General features: G+C 40.3%; 1 protein-coding gene across 1 annotated transcript; it reads right to left on the reverse strand.

Moving 5' to 3' along the window:
• Positions 1 to 216: 216 nt before the first annotated feature.
• On the reverse strand, positions 217 to 8,138 carry rnaset2 (ribonuclease T2). The gene is made up of 10 exons (XM_080729456.1): positions 7,982 to 8,138; positions 6,850 to 6,930; positions 6,394 to 6,448; positions 5,396 to 5,448; positions 4,813 to 4,870; positions 4,538 to 4,602; positions 2,752 to 2,865; positions 2,539 to 2,587; positions 1,644 to 1,718; positions 217 to 1,042 (listed from the first exon to the last, which is right to left on the reverse strand). The coding sequence occupies exons 2-10, from the start codon at positions 6,921 to 6,923 to the stop codon at positions 851 to 853; spliced, it is 735 nt and encodes a 244-aa protein (XP_080585582.1). The 5' UTR covers positions 6,924 to 6,930; positions 7,982 to 8,138; the 3' UTR covers positions 217 to 850.
• Between the last annotated feature and the right edge of the window lie 6,159 nt (positions 8,139 to 14,297).

Consider the following 14,297-nt stretch of genomic DNA (forward strand, 5'->3'; position numbering starts at 1 on the left):
TTAATGTATGCTGTAATAACTTGTTATGTGTCGTATGAATCGTTATCTGCCTGACAGAAACTGCATGTTTTTAGAGATGCAGTGAATCGCTTTAGCCACATGGTGGCACCAAATGAACAAATGCCTAAAAGAACACTGATAAATCTGAGACTTGAAGAGAACTAAATGAATGCCAGAGAGCACAATAAATAAGAAACCGAATGTTTTGTTAACACTTGGAACACATTTAATAATGGTCAAGTACAATTAAGAAGTAATTCATTTAATCATTGCTAAAATTTTAATTATTCTTACACAAAATAGCTGCTTAAAACTGTTAATTAATTCGTACCATACTGTAATTGCACTAATCGAATAATTGCAATAATTAACCGACAAAATAAGACCATGCTACAGACTGAACTACACTCATAGAATCAACACTTTATACACTTCAGTTTGTGTGATAAAATGTTTTATACTCATACAGTAGATAGCCACATCCCTGAGAAACAATAACAATAATATTGGCCACTGTCAAAGTCCACAGTAACTCTTGAGGACAGTAGCTCCAGCATTAAACCGTTGATATATCAAAATCTGCATTAACTACTTAAGCACGTAAACCTGATTGCGACACGGTTGTGAGCTTGTAGATTTACTATTTTTGAAAATCTTTGCAGATAAGGAGATTGAAAGTGGTTTACCTCCATGAAGCTCATTGAGAAGAGTGTGTGTGTGTGTGTGTGTGTGTGTGTGTGTGTGTGTGTGTGTGTGTGTGTGTGTGTGTGTGTGTGTGTGCGTGCGTGCTCATGCATGTAATGGTTTGTTATAGAGGCTGTATAATGGATACATACGGTATGGGACTATTTTAGAATGTAGTTTGTGGAACAGGTGGATAGTAAACAGGCACGTCGTGATCACACACCCTGAACCCTTGTGCAGCAACGAACTGGTCTCCCCGGGCAACATGTTCCATGGTGATCTGCTTCTCACAGTCGACGAGGGTGAATTCAGGGCTGAAGCAGATTTCAATCTGGCCCAGGATCTGAACACCAACAACCTGGAAACAGCCCACACACATACATGCATACAGACACAAATCAATACACACAAATGCATGTGGCAGACTATCTGGGAAGCCTCTTTTACTGTAGTCCCACCTGAGGAACTCTTCATGAGAGGATCTGGCGATTGTGGAGATTTGTTTTTTAACCACTTTAACCTTAGCGTCTCAATTCTTGCTCTGTCATACATTCGGTGAAAATAGGCAAACATTCAGTGATAATAGCCAACCTTCAAGATCAAATCGTTGTGATGATCTTGTAGATGGGCTATTTTATTGAAGTTTTGGTGTACAGGGAAAAAAAGGGGGGGTCCAAGTATACAGTAGGTACTGGGGACAACGGGCAACTGATTTAAAGGTTTTAAGTGGTTCATAAAAACTAAGCTAAAGTTTATATTCTAGGTTCTAAGCTTCACTTTCCCACATGGGAAACCTTCAGGACACCAAATGCAATGTGTAATGTGAAAACTGAGTAATACAATATTGTCATAATTACTGTTTGGTGATGCTTTAGGACAACAGACATCAAACTAATTGCACTCAGTAATCTATTCCTGTTGGATTTCTGTTTTTGTCTACAATAGATGTGAATTTGTACCTGGGTTTCATGAGCACACTGGATCTTAGGTTTGAAGCCATAGACGTTCTCAATGGCTGCTTCAATGTCTGCAAACTACAGAGATATTAAATGGTTTATTTAGGTATGTCCACATAAAGAGCAAAGAGCATTACATACCACCGTAGGTGGTAAAAGAACAATGTATGGACATAATTTCTTCGCTGTAAGGTGGAAACCTTCTATGTTACTTTTCAGGAAATGGAAAAAAGAATGTGTTCCAAGAGGGCATAGCAGTGGGCGTGGTTTAAAATATCTTGAAAAAAAAAATCTTTGTTTCTGTGAAATAGCAACAACTTTATCTTATTATTGTTTAAGTTGTTGCAGACTTTACTTTGTATTCCTTCATACAATTGATGCACTGAGCCGATATGCCCCATGTCTTACTCTGTAGTGTCATGTTCATGTATGTGTTGTTTTATTTGTGTGTGGCTTGTGAACAAGACATTCCAATGCATTGTAATGAAGATTTTAATGCAAATGGCGAAATAAACTTGAAATAAAAATAGCGTTTAATTATATGATATACAAGGCCTATATTTAATAAATACCCTTTGTCTAGCGATTTTCAAATGTTTTCACAGTCACGGTTTTATGGTCATGATCCTTGATGGCTTGGTTCTAGGCTTAAAACAATTGGTATGAATATTTGTGTAAATCTCTATGCAAAAGAACAGACGTTTTTCTTATTGACACCATAAAACCACGCCCTGCTATGCCCCATGGATCCAATGTAGTTGTATTATTTAGTCACAAGCTCTTGTAATATGACATGATTTGACTTACAGAGTGGTATAACTAATTAAAATGCTCACTGAGTATGTCAACTATAAAATACAACATTTACTTAACAAATACAACATCACAAAAAGGTTACCTTGTAGTGTAGTTCCTCTGATGGGATGACATTAAACTTCTTCAGGGCTCTGTGGTGAAAGCAAAAGGCAATGTTTAGATTTTAGGCATCACCACACCAAGTACAGCACAATGACAACAAGTGTGTGTGTGTGTGTGTGTGTGTGTGTGTGTGTGTGTGTGTGTGTGTGTGTGTGTGTGTGTGTGTGTGTGTGTGTGTGTGTGTGTTCTGTACCCATCCAGATCCACTTTATGGTATAGTTCCAGTGCCTTGCTGAAGTACTTGTGTTCGCTGTTCAGAGATTCTGCCTTGGCAGCGCAAGTACCATGCTTATGCCACTCATACTTCCTGTTCAAATGGACAGACAAAACAGTGGCAGTGAGTCGCAACACAATGTGAAGAGTGGCAACTAGAGAGACAGGAAGTCGGTTGTGTAGGATAAGTGGAGTAGCAGAATAATGGTACCATTTACTTTTTGTCATGGAGGAACACATGAATCTATTTGTTTTGTTGTGGACATTCTTGTCATTGGGGAAATAGTGACAGACAGAGACAGACAGACAGACAGACAGACAGACAGACAGACAGACAGACAGACAGACTAATTAAAATAGTTTCGCTTTGCAGCCGGTGCCGGCCCGCCCTACAGTATATGTGAACTATGCAGCTGCTTAGGGCCCCTGAAGGCTGCCGTCCAAACTAACAGGTTTGTTTGCTGTTTGTTTCTGTTCAATTGAACTGATTGAACAACAAGCGAGTGTCATCATTGACACGTTTGTTTTGGGAGCCAGGGAGGATTGTTGTACAGTAGGTATGTGTCGGGGAACATTAATTAGCCTCATATTAGCAGCGATTATCATCCTATCCATGACGATGATGATTTCAGCGGAGGTATTGAACTCTCCGTTTTTTGCCAATTTTCTACCAATAATAGAAAAGGATCAATTGTGGGATCGATAAAGAACCTGACTGATAAGCGGATCAAAATGGATACAAATAACGATCCCACACAGAATTAATGTTTATTTTATTATTATAGTATGTTTTTGCATGCCATAAATCTTTCCAAAGTATGGCATAATTCACCCTTTGTCAAGTCCCGCCCGTTGTCCCACCCCTCTTCGCTCCCATTGGTTGCTGTGTCTTGGTGGGACAAAAGTCCTTTCTCTCCATCCACTACCATTGAAATTCAGTTGCTTCTTATTGTTATTTTGTGTATTCAATTCTTATTTAAACTTGGTTTCAGTCAAAAGGAGTCTCTCAGGTGCAGTATAGTGACTGGGCATGTTTTTATTTCTCCAAAAATGATGTTTTAGCAAATTCAACATAGAAAAGGGGGAACCAGGGCGGGACAAGGCAGAAAGAGTCTGCTGGTTGGTCAGTCAGGGACCAATCAGAAGGCTGACAAAGGGTGAATTGTATGCATCACCTTATGGTGAACTGAACTGAAATTTACCCTAAATCTCAGTAACTGGTGTCCTCTATTTTCTTTTGTCTTAAATCTGACTTGCCTGGGGCACCCGCTGGCCTACCGGTCCAGGTGCATACCACATAGGCTCAGTATAGCCTGACAGTGTGTCGCTGGTTCGAGTCCTGATACCGACTACCTTTGCTGCGTGTCACTCCCCATCTCTCTCCCCATTTCCTGTCAGTCTACAGTCCTATCAATAAAGGCATAGCTGCCCCCCAAAAAACATATCTTCAATCTGACTTGCCTACGTAAACCTGCTTAGGGCCCCCAGATGGACAAGTGACACATTGACAGAAAGAGAGAGATGGATGAATAGATAAGACATAATATTTGAATCCTGGAAATACAATCCTGTAAAAGCACAGGTCGGTGAGCCTGTCAGACAGACAAATGAACTAAACGGGGGATTTATACTTAGTTGCATGCCAGTGTCACGCACCAAAAAGAGTAACATTTACACACTCATCGCGCCATGCTGCATTGTGAGCTTGTAAATGGGCTGTTGGTGTGTGACAAGGCACACAACGAAGTATATAAATCAGTCAATACCAGAATTCAGTGGTGGTTGGTTTGAGGAGGTCAGGCCAGCTCTTCTCCATGTCTGGACGCAGATCCTGGGAGACACACGCACAATTATTAATTTGGAAATTAAGTACTCATATATGAGTATATATACCAAACTGGAAAAAGACAGTTTCTAATATGTTATAAATGATGAATCCTTCATGTATACATTCATAAACAACCTCTAGCCAATTCGAGGAGAATATGATGGATTACACGACGCACATGCACACACGCACACACACTTAACAGTGTCCTACCTCTATCAATGAGGAGTTGAAAGGCCATGATGAATTACAGTCAATCCCTTTATCTGGCCTGTAAAACACCCACAAAAGACACATGTGGGTAGCATAAAACAGGTGGTTCCAGCAAGGCAATGTGACAGCAGGCCCTTTGATTTATTTCGACCTTGTTTATTAAGGTGAATAGAACGTTTGCATAGTTATCATATTTACCCTGCCCGTAGCAGTTGGTGGCAGGGTATTTTAATCTGTCCTGTCTGTTTGTTCATTTGCCAGAAAGATAACATAAGAATGGAATGGCAGATTTTCATGAAAGTTGCTGGGATTGGGATTGATCAGTAGGCTGATTATGTGTTGGGTCACAAATGAGTGATATATGGGTGAGATATGGGTGCAGGCAGAGTTTGCACCCTAGGTGCATTAATTTCTTCTTCTTTTTTCCCAACTACTTTCTCCTCTCTATATAAGTCTTTATAACAGTAAATATGCATCATTAATTTATCTATGAGAGCCAAAGCCGTAAGACCTAGCAGGGTGGCACTATTATATTGGTGCGTTGGTCATGATGATGGAATACAAAAACATGTTTTGGACTTACCAGAGACCATGCAGTGTCCAGTAGTTAATTTTGGCATGACAGTGATGTTCCATCTACAATACAAAAGAGTACAATTATTATTAGGCCACTTTATTGTTGCTTTGCAACTGATTTGCTAAGTGAATGATAACACTACTATTATAAAGACGTTTAAAAATAAAATAAAGGTATGGTGCAACTGTCGAAACATGTTAGTTCCAAAAAAGAACATTTAATAGGTATAGAACCTAACTTGTTAGAGGAAGTGAAAGTACACCACTGCACCCAAACTGACCACTGACTTCTCAGAATGAGAATGTTTACCTAAGAAAACCTAGCCTAGTGCAGACAGACCAGACCCGTTGAAGAGAGTTGCGTCACGCTTTGATCTCACAGCAAAGCAAGCGGGGTGCTATGGGCTGTAGTTCCAAACATTGTAACTTCCTCAATGAGAACGAGAAGTTCGAGAACCTCCACATCCCATTCTCAGTACAATGCTAGTTACGCAACTCTCTCTTCAGTCAGTCATATGACAGAAGTCATTTAAGTCATACAGTAAAAGTGTATGAATTAGGGATGTGCTCAACGCAACATTTACAGACAATTGTGAATACAGGAATACAAGTATTAATCTATGGAGGTAAAAAAAAATCCTGTACAAAACAGAATAAAAATAAATGCATTTCTATTCCTTTATTAAGTGCAATGAATTGTGTAGCTGATAAACTACGCACTCACAATCAGAATAATTCAGATGGGTACACAGCAAGTCTTGTGACTTGACAGAAGTCACATGCTATTTAAGGTCCAAATAATTGCTTATGGGCAACATTTGAAAGCAATGAAGAAGTGAAATGCAGGAATGGATTGACAGTTCGCACGAAATGTGTTGACAAAATAGGAACAAAAGTGGTGTGTGCTGACTCAGGCTTACAGAGGTTTTAGAGAGACACACTCAGCTAAGAAGTTAAACTGTATATCTTAATTTAATCTGAACAAGACTATGACTGCAAACTCACACCACAGAAGGTGGTCGGCCAGTGGTGAGTTAGGATCAGCTTGGTCCACATGTGTCTGAAAAAGAACACACACACACACACACACACACACACACACACACACACACACACACACACACACACACACACACACACACACACACACACACACAAAGAGAAAGTATCAGAAATACTGTATACACAAAGTATTTAAAAACACTGCATGTATGGAGTGTTCACTTCTTGTTCCTTCTTGTTCCAATAAAAGCAGCTTAGTTTTTGATAATGGAAAGTACCTCAAATTCTGGAGGAAATTTTGAGAGAACAGAGCATCCGTGCATGTATGGGTGGATGACTAGATATTAAGAAGGTATGTACTCTGTATGTACCATTGCTACAGTTTAAGATTGACTGTTGTACTATTATAGAAGGTGACATACACAACAGTATGAAGGCAGGAGACACTGTATAACTTACGGAGGTGGCCCTATGTAGGCAGAGGACACCAGGGCAGCTCCAAGGTATAGCAGGAGAGTAGCTGAGCGGCTCATGTCTGTCCTATAGATTTAGAAGCCACATGTTAGGCTTTTAGAATGAGTGACATTATCAAGAAGACATTTATGGCGGCAAGTGGGAATTGGCACTAGTGCGTCTGGCAAACGTACATCTGTTGGTACAGTGGTACTGAATCCCATTAGCCAGACTACATTACAGTACATGTCTGTCTCTGAGACATTTATGTAAATGACGATTTTCTTTCTGAATTATCAATATACAGAAGTGAGAAAAAAAGGAGCCCACAAATGGACTACAGACAGTAAGTACATCATCTTACTCATTATATTGTATTCAAATGCACAGACGCACATACAGTACGTGCACACACATACACATCATAATGATTAATGGAAAGAGGAAAGAGGAAGTGAGAAGAAGTAATAAAAAAAGCAGAGCCCACATCAAAGAAATGCAGACCACATGCATCATGCACCTCTCATTTCTCTCTTTCTCTCACACTCACTCGCACACACACACACACACACACACACACACACACACACACACACACACACACACACACACACACACACACACACACACACACACACACACACACACACACACACACACACACACACACACACACACACACACGTTACTTATTTGGGAATCAACTTGACCAATATCAACTCAACTCAATCAACTTGCTTGATTGCCTTGGAGTGGGGGGGAAATGTTTATGGTTGCAATACTTGCTCAAATTCAGACTAATCCCATCAGTGAGAGAATCAGTGAGAAGATTACATGATCAAACATCATTAACATCAAGTCATTAACTAACTACTGTACATAATAATCAACATTTGACAGATTCCAAAGTAGCGGGCCAAACAAGTTTAATTCTGTTCCACTTGTGTCTGTACTGTTCCTGATGTTAGAACCAACAAGAAAAGAGAAACCAATTGAAATTGCATTAGACCCACAAACGAAAAGGGTCATGTTTGGGTCGATTAAGACTCTAGGTCAGGAGCCTAACTTATAAGAGTCTGAATCGACCTGCATCGACAGCAGTGTTTTAATGTATTAAACCATATAACCAAATGCTCACCTCGATCGTGTCCACGTACTGTCCAGGATACCGAAACAAAGCCTCGTGGTTCTTTGTACTGTAGAGCTGTAGGTTTGTAGTTTATGTGGTTATTTTCTTCGCGTTCTTGGAGCTACAAAGCCCAGTTGTTTACAGTCATAGATATACAAACACTTTTAACAGGACGTCCCCAAAATCTGTCTGTCACATGATCCTACTTCGTCACGTGACGCACGCGCACCCCTTTTGGTAGACGTAGTTTTATTCATGTAGTTTTGTAGTTCATTGGTCCCTCCCATGATTCCATCGTCAAAGAAAAGGGGGAACCGCTTTGGAGTGGACAAGCTTTGGACCTAACCTCGCGTCACCATATGACTGACCACACTTTCAGCTTTGGACAGTCTGCTTGTAAAGAAACAGCTTTCGTGACTCTGGTTTGTTTGTGGCAGTGGTGGAAAAAGTACTCAAATTCAAAATATCTGCAATGTAGAAATAGCCTACTCGGCTACTCTACAATTGTATCAAAATGAACTTAAAGTAGGCTACCAAAAGCTTACTCATAGTCATTAGGCCTATGCAGAATGTCCCACAGGTCAGGTTTTCTAATATAGGCCTACTACAAATCTTTGAAATAGCGAGAGCACCACCAGCTCGATGCTTGCAATCGGAAATGGCTGACGTCAGTGCATGTATGTTCTGCAATAATAATCAAAATCTACAAAGTAAACCAATTTAAGTTTTCAAATAAATGTAGTGGAGTAAAAGTACAAATTACAATTTTTTACTATATAGTGGAGAAGTAAAAGTACTGAAAACTGGAAATGCTCAAGTACAAATACCTCAGAATTGTACTTAAGTACAGTAGGCTACTTAAGTATAGGCCTGTTTAGTTACTTTCTACTCTGGGCTAGGCTATTTTGGAAGTGCAGTGGTCATATTGTTGTGGTATGGCCACAAGGCGACAATTTCCTAAACGTTGCATCACTTATGATATATTTAAATTCCTTTGACATTAGAATGATTATGAATCGATGTAGCCTACTTTTATTCTGAATGTGTTTCCCTTCACTTCAGTCTTCAGGCACCCTCCAAACTAAGTCATGCATCATGTTTCAAGCATAGAGGTTACAAGCCTCACGATGACCAGCAGAGGGCTCTCTCTGACAACTCATCTGCAATGGGTCTCTGAAACAATTCATTAATAATTCATAAATACATTATCAACATTGACTAACTGATATGAATGAATATAGGCCTTTATGAATTAACATACAGGGGTTTTCAGATTGTGAACAGGGAACATCACCGACTAATAATCAACCAGAGGACCGCTGTTGTGTTGGGTGGGGATATGGGCTGGAATTAGTGTTTTTGGTAACACTTGCTATGCATCCCATGCCTATAATGCATTATAATCAGCTTTTAACCATGTATGATTATAGTTATAAGAACAAAAAATATGCATTACCCCTTATACGATTGTTTCTCAACAAATTGTTCGTGGACACATGTTCTTAAATAATGAATATTAATTATATTATGCTATATTGAGCATGGAGTATTTTTGAGTGATTGAGTGTTTTTTGAGAATTTCTTAATCCAGCCTGATATACTGTTTTGTAACGTATGTATGAGTGAGCAAACAAACACACCCAAATACATGGGCACATTTCCTAATAAGGCAATCTGGTGTACCGTATATACACTTCCCCTTCTTGAGATTCTAACACTCTTTTCTGAAGAAGTTCTTGACCTCCTATACTTACCAGTAGCAACTGCTGTCAACCACAACTTAGGTCACCAGGTCATTGAGTGAACAATTTGTGGTCCATGGAACACTAGTGGACCATGACATGATTACGGGTGGTGCATGTCTGTCTCTTCTTGGCTATAGTGGAGTCTCATTTCTCATGTCATTTTCTGGCTCAAACCCTGCCCTTTACATATTCTTCAGGTATGCCCGCATGAATGAAAAGGCTATTCGATGGCCAAAGCGCAAAACCTCCTATCTGCAAATTTCATGATTTTTGGATTTCACTTGAAATGAGGACAACAGGCTATGCTGCACGTCCAAGATCGTTTTGCCCCTCATTTTGCCAAAAATGTCATGTGACTAGAAATAGTAGATAGGTTTTGATGTTGAACACAAATGTTCTTATTCATTTTCCCAACAAAGTGAATTTTTCAGATAGGAGGTTTTGCGCAAATGTACACAGTACGGGTAGAGAGAACAGTGAACATATAACAAAAGAGACGCACACAGAATAGAAATCAAGGAGAAAAAACTAACCATTCATGTGCAAATCTTATAAACCCACCACCTGTGTTTTCTCTCTTTGTGTCCCGTATGTATGCCAGGGTGTACCAGAGGTGGGTGAGAATGCTGTGCCTAATACCTCAATGATAGGTAAGCCTCCAGTAGTTTATCCTACCATGCAATGTCTACTCAGCTTATATGGCTTTTAAATTAGTGAACTGCATCCCGAGCCACCGATGTGTCGGTTCAGACACCCTAGGGCTAGGCTGCAATGCCAGTTTGAGTCCAGATCCCGAACGACCTTTGCAGCCTGTCACTCCCCATCTCTCTCCCCATTGTAAGTCTGTCCTATCAATAAAGGCATAAAAAACCCAATATAAATCTTTGTGAAAGGCAATGTATTGATATTGGATAATGTAATAAGTCACACTGAAGGAAAAAACCCAATTTAGAGTTACTTGTGCATCTGTCCCTGCACCCAAAATACAAGCTCACAACATGTGACTCTTGTAGATGCGTCTGTTCTCTCTCTCTCTTTCTCTCTCTCTCTCTCTCTCTCTCTCTCTCTCTCTCTCTCTCTCTCTCTCTCTCTCTCTCTCACACACACACACACACACACACACACACACACACACACACACACACACACACACACACACACACACACACACACACACACACACACACACACACACACACACACACACACACACACACACACACACACACACACACTCACTCACTCACTCACTCACTCACTCTCCCCCCTCTCTCTCTTTCTGTCTCTCAGCTGTTTGTCACATATTCTCCTTCTGTCTATGACTCACAAATACTTTTCCCTATTTCCCCCCTCTTTTTCTCAGGCACAGCTTTCCCTATACAGTCTGTACCACCATTCTCCCATATTATTTAGGGTTTGCTCTGAAGTGAAGCGTGTCTTGCTGTTCCTCAGCAGAGTCAGGAATAGTCCTGCTCTGTAACTGTAGCTACTTTTATAAATAGGCCCTGGTTAAAGTTCAGCATGTAGCACTGCATCTTAAGATGTTTAAGAGAGATGTGCAGAAGTGCTATAGACCCCAATACTATGTAATTTGCAGCTAGGGACTTTTAAAAGTATACATATTAAAATGTATACTATAATAATTATAAAACTAAATTGGGCACACTGAGCATTGAGAAGTCAACTCTCTGTACACTGTAGCCCGTTCTGTCCTTTGAAATACTTTTTTAAAATCTAGCAAGCAATTAAATTGGGTTAGGATGAATTGATGTAATTTATTTTACTATTATTATAGAAAAAACAGCTTGACCAGATTGTACTATGGATCCAGTACTATGGCTCCAGTAGGTTATTATCTCCAATAGCACATGTTATATATGTACAGTATGCCCTCCATACTATCAGCATGGTGGGATTCCCAATTGTCTTTGGATCTCCAGTAACTTAGCAACGGCCCTGGAGCAGGGCTTTGGAGCCAACATGGCTGCCATTGAAAACGGTAACGGCCAAGCTCTTTTTCTTCAGAGGCTCTGGTCCTAGCAGCCTGCACAGTCTTGAAGGGGCCTGGTTATATATAGGCTATTCCCTCTCCTTATATGGCTCCAAGGAAAGGCAGGTGGGGGTCGTGGGAGATGGGTGGTGGAGGTTTTGATGGCCCAGTACTTGGTTTAGGCTGACTCCCAGTGGATTCAGGCTGACGACGGAAGGCTCTGCAAAGGATCTCTCAAGGGGTAAGAAAACTACTATTTTATTCTCCTCTCTGTTGTTTTTCTCCTTATTTCTGTCAGGTGTGGAAGGTGTGAGGCGTAAAGTAGGACAGAGGGATGGGAAATGAGCAGAAAGAGGGTTGGAGTGGGCCAAGAGACGTGATGTGGAACTTACCCAAGCTGACTATAAATAAGATGATGAATGATGTTGCATCAATTATGATTGACATGTGGTCATTTCTTTCGCAGTGATTTTACAGGAGAATCAATGTGATGAGATGAATGACTGTTGTAGTGGTCTGTCTGTGTTCATGTGTGATTGTCATAACAATGGATATTTCTTTCTTCATGTGATATAATCATAATGACTGGCTAAGTAGTTAAATGGACTCCAGGGGGGAAGCCAATAGGCTGTTGATGCACTGAGCGAGTGTAGGATTCCTTTGGTTATATTGGGTTTATTGTTGGTGTGCTGTTTTTGGACTCCAGACTGCATGCATCAATTCACTGGCAATTCGGCCTCCAAATGGATGCTTATTGTATTCCCTGGTATCACCAGAGCAATTTGTTAATGCAAATTGTATTCAAATAGAAGGTGTTTGTGAGCAGATAGGGAAAGCCTTCGCTAAAGGACATAAGAGGTTTGTTGATTTATGGCTGGTTGAGAGCTTGTTGAGGTATGGCTGGGAGCTTGAGAGCATTTTAGAGATCAGAAAGGCTTGGGTGTCATTTGGCAGGCATTTGTGAGCAGTTACAGCACTGCTGGGAATTTAAGTTGCAGAGGTCTGTTGCAAGTGACATAGGACTAATTGGATTAGCATATCTATGACTGTCAGTACGGACCACTAGCTTTTGGGCTCATGTTGGGTTTAGGGCTGTCATTCTATTTGGAAGCAAGGGGAGATTTGCAAAATCGTTCTCTTTATTCTGTCTGCCATAGCTTGCTTGAATAAGAGCATTAGCTAACTGACAAACAAAAAATAACATGTTTACACTCTGCTATCTGTGCAGTTGTAGTAGTTGTTATCATTGAATAATAATAGTAGGAAGGTCACATGTTATTACAATTTGTTATGTGGTTATTATGTAGTTTCAGTGTTAATTTAACACTGTAAGAATCTGTAGAAACAGAGGGTAAAATAAGGGTTTCATTTGGGTCCATATTACTCTCTCAGAGTGAAAAGAATATGTCTAGGAACATTGCAGTGTGCAGGGTGAGGTTGGGAGTTGGGTTAGAGTTAGAGGTTCATATTTCAGCTGACATTATTTCTGGTCTCTGAAGACGATGATGATGTAAGACAATTATGCTCTCACTCCACAGTGTGTGTACTGTATGACGTATGACATAGTAGTGATGCTCTTACTGCACTGCAGTGTGTAACATAAATCTGTGTCTGGACCAGGGGCGTCGCACCAAATTCTGGGCCCTGGGTACAAGGATTCACTGCGGGAACCCCATCTCAAAATATTTAGTCCCGGGGACCCCCCAGAAGCTAAATTTGAGATACAAATGTTCGCTTAAAAATACATATATTCAAAGATTTGCACACATTTTCACAACCTTTCAAAAACAGCAGATCTACAAGCTCGCAGCACGGCACTCAGTGCCACGGTGTGAGCTTGTATATCTGCTATCTTTCCATAGATAAAGTATAACATAATTAAGGCCCCTCCACCTTGGGCCCTATAGTAACTCAGTCCCACTCCCCCCCCCCCTTTACAGAATTATACATTTTGATATTTATATTCCTACACTGTTAGAAAAAGTCTAACGTCAGGTTATTGCTCTTATTCTTCTACAAAGGTATAATTGTGCCAAATGGTGTGATAGTATACTCTAGGACTGTGGAGGTAACATGGTTGCCACTGAAATGTGCAAAAGCCAAACTCACTAATACGGTATGGCACTGCTGTGAGGTAGCCAAATGGCTCTGGTGATGTAATGGAATACTATGAATAGCAAAATGGAAACAACTGTTTTGTATTTCCTTGCTTTAATTGTCAACTTTCATGATCCTTTATGTGCTAAGAAGTCTTGCACAAAATACATTGTACAAAAATACTATTCATCTGGGGAAGACCCTTTAATTGTTTTTTCTTTCTTACTTTTTATTCACTGTACTCCTCCTCAGATTATTATTATACTGTAACAATAGTGTAATAGGCTGTCTTTCTGCATGTAGTGTTTCTAACACACACACACACACACACACACACACACACACACACACACACACACACACACACACACACACACACACACACACACACACACACACACACACACACACACACACACACCGAGAGTGTATGTGTGTGCCCTTACATGTGCATGCCTGTCTGTCTGTCTGTCTGTCTGTCTGTCTGTCTGTC

The sequence above is a fragment of the Nannobrachium achirus genome (assembly GCF_963921795.1).
Source record: "Nannobrachium achirus genome assembly, chromosome: 7".
Taxonomy (NCBI): domain Eukaryota; kingdom Metazoa; phylum Chordata; class Actinopteri; order Myctophiformes; family Myctophidae; genus Nannobrachium; species Nannobrachium achirus.

Excerpts from the sequence above, each read along its gene's own strand:
- rnaset2 (XM_080729456.1), bottom strand. The coding sequence starts at position 6,923 with ATGAGCCGCTCAGCTACTCTCCTGCTATACCTTGGAGCTGCCCTGGTG. Across the intron at positions 5,449-6,393 it reads GGCCGACCACCTTCTGTGGT|ATGGAACATCACTGTCATGC; the intron begins GTGAGTTTGCAG and ends TTTGTATTGTAG. Across the intron at positions 4,871-5,395 it reads TGGACACTGCATGGTCTCTG|GCCAGATAAAGGGATTGACT; the intron begins GTAAGTCCAAAA and ends GGTGTTTTACAG.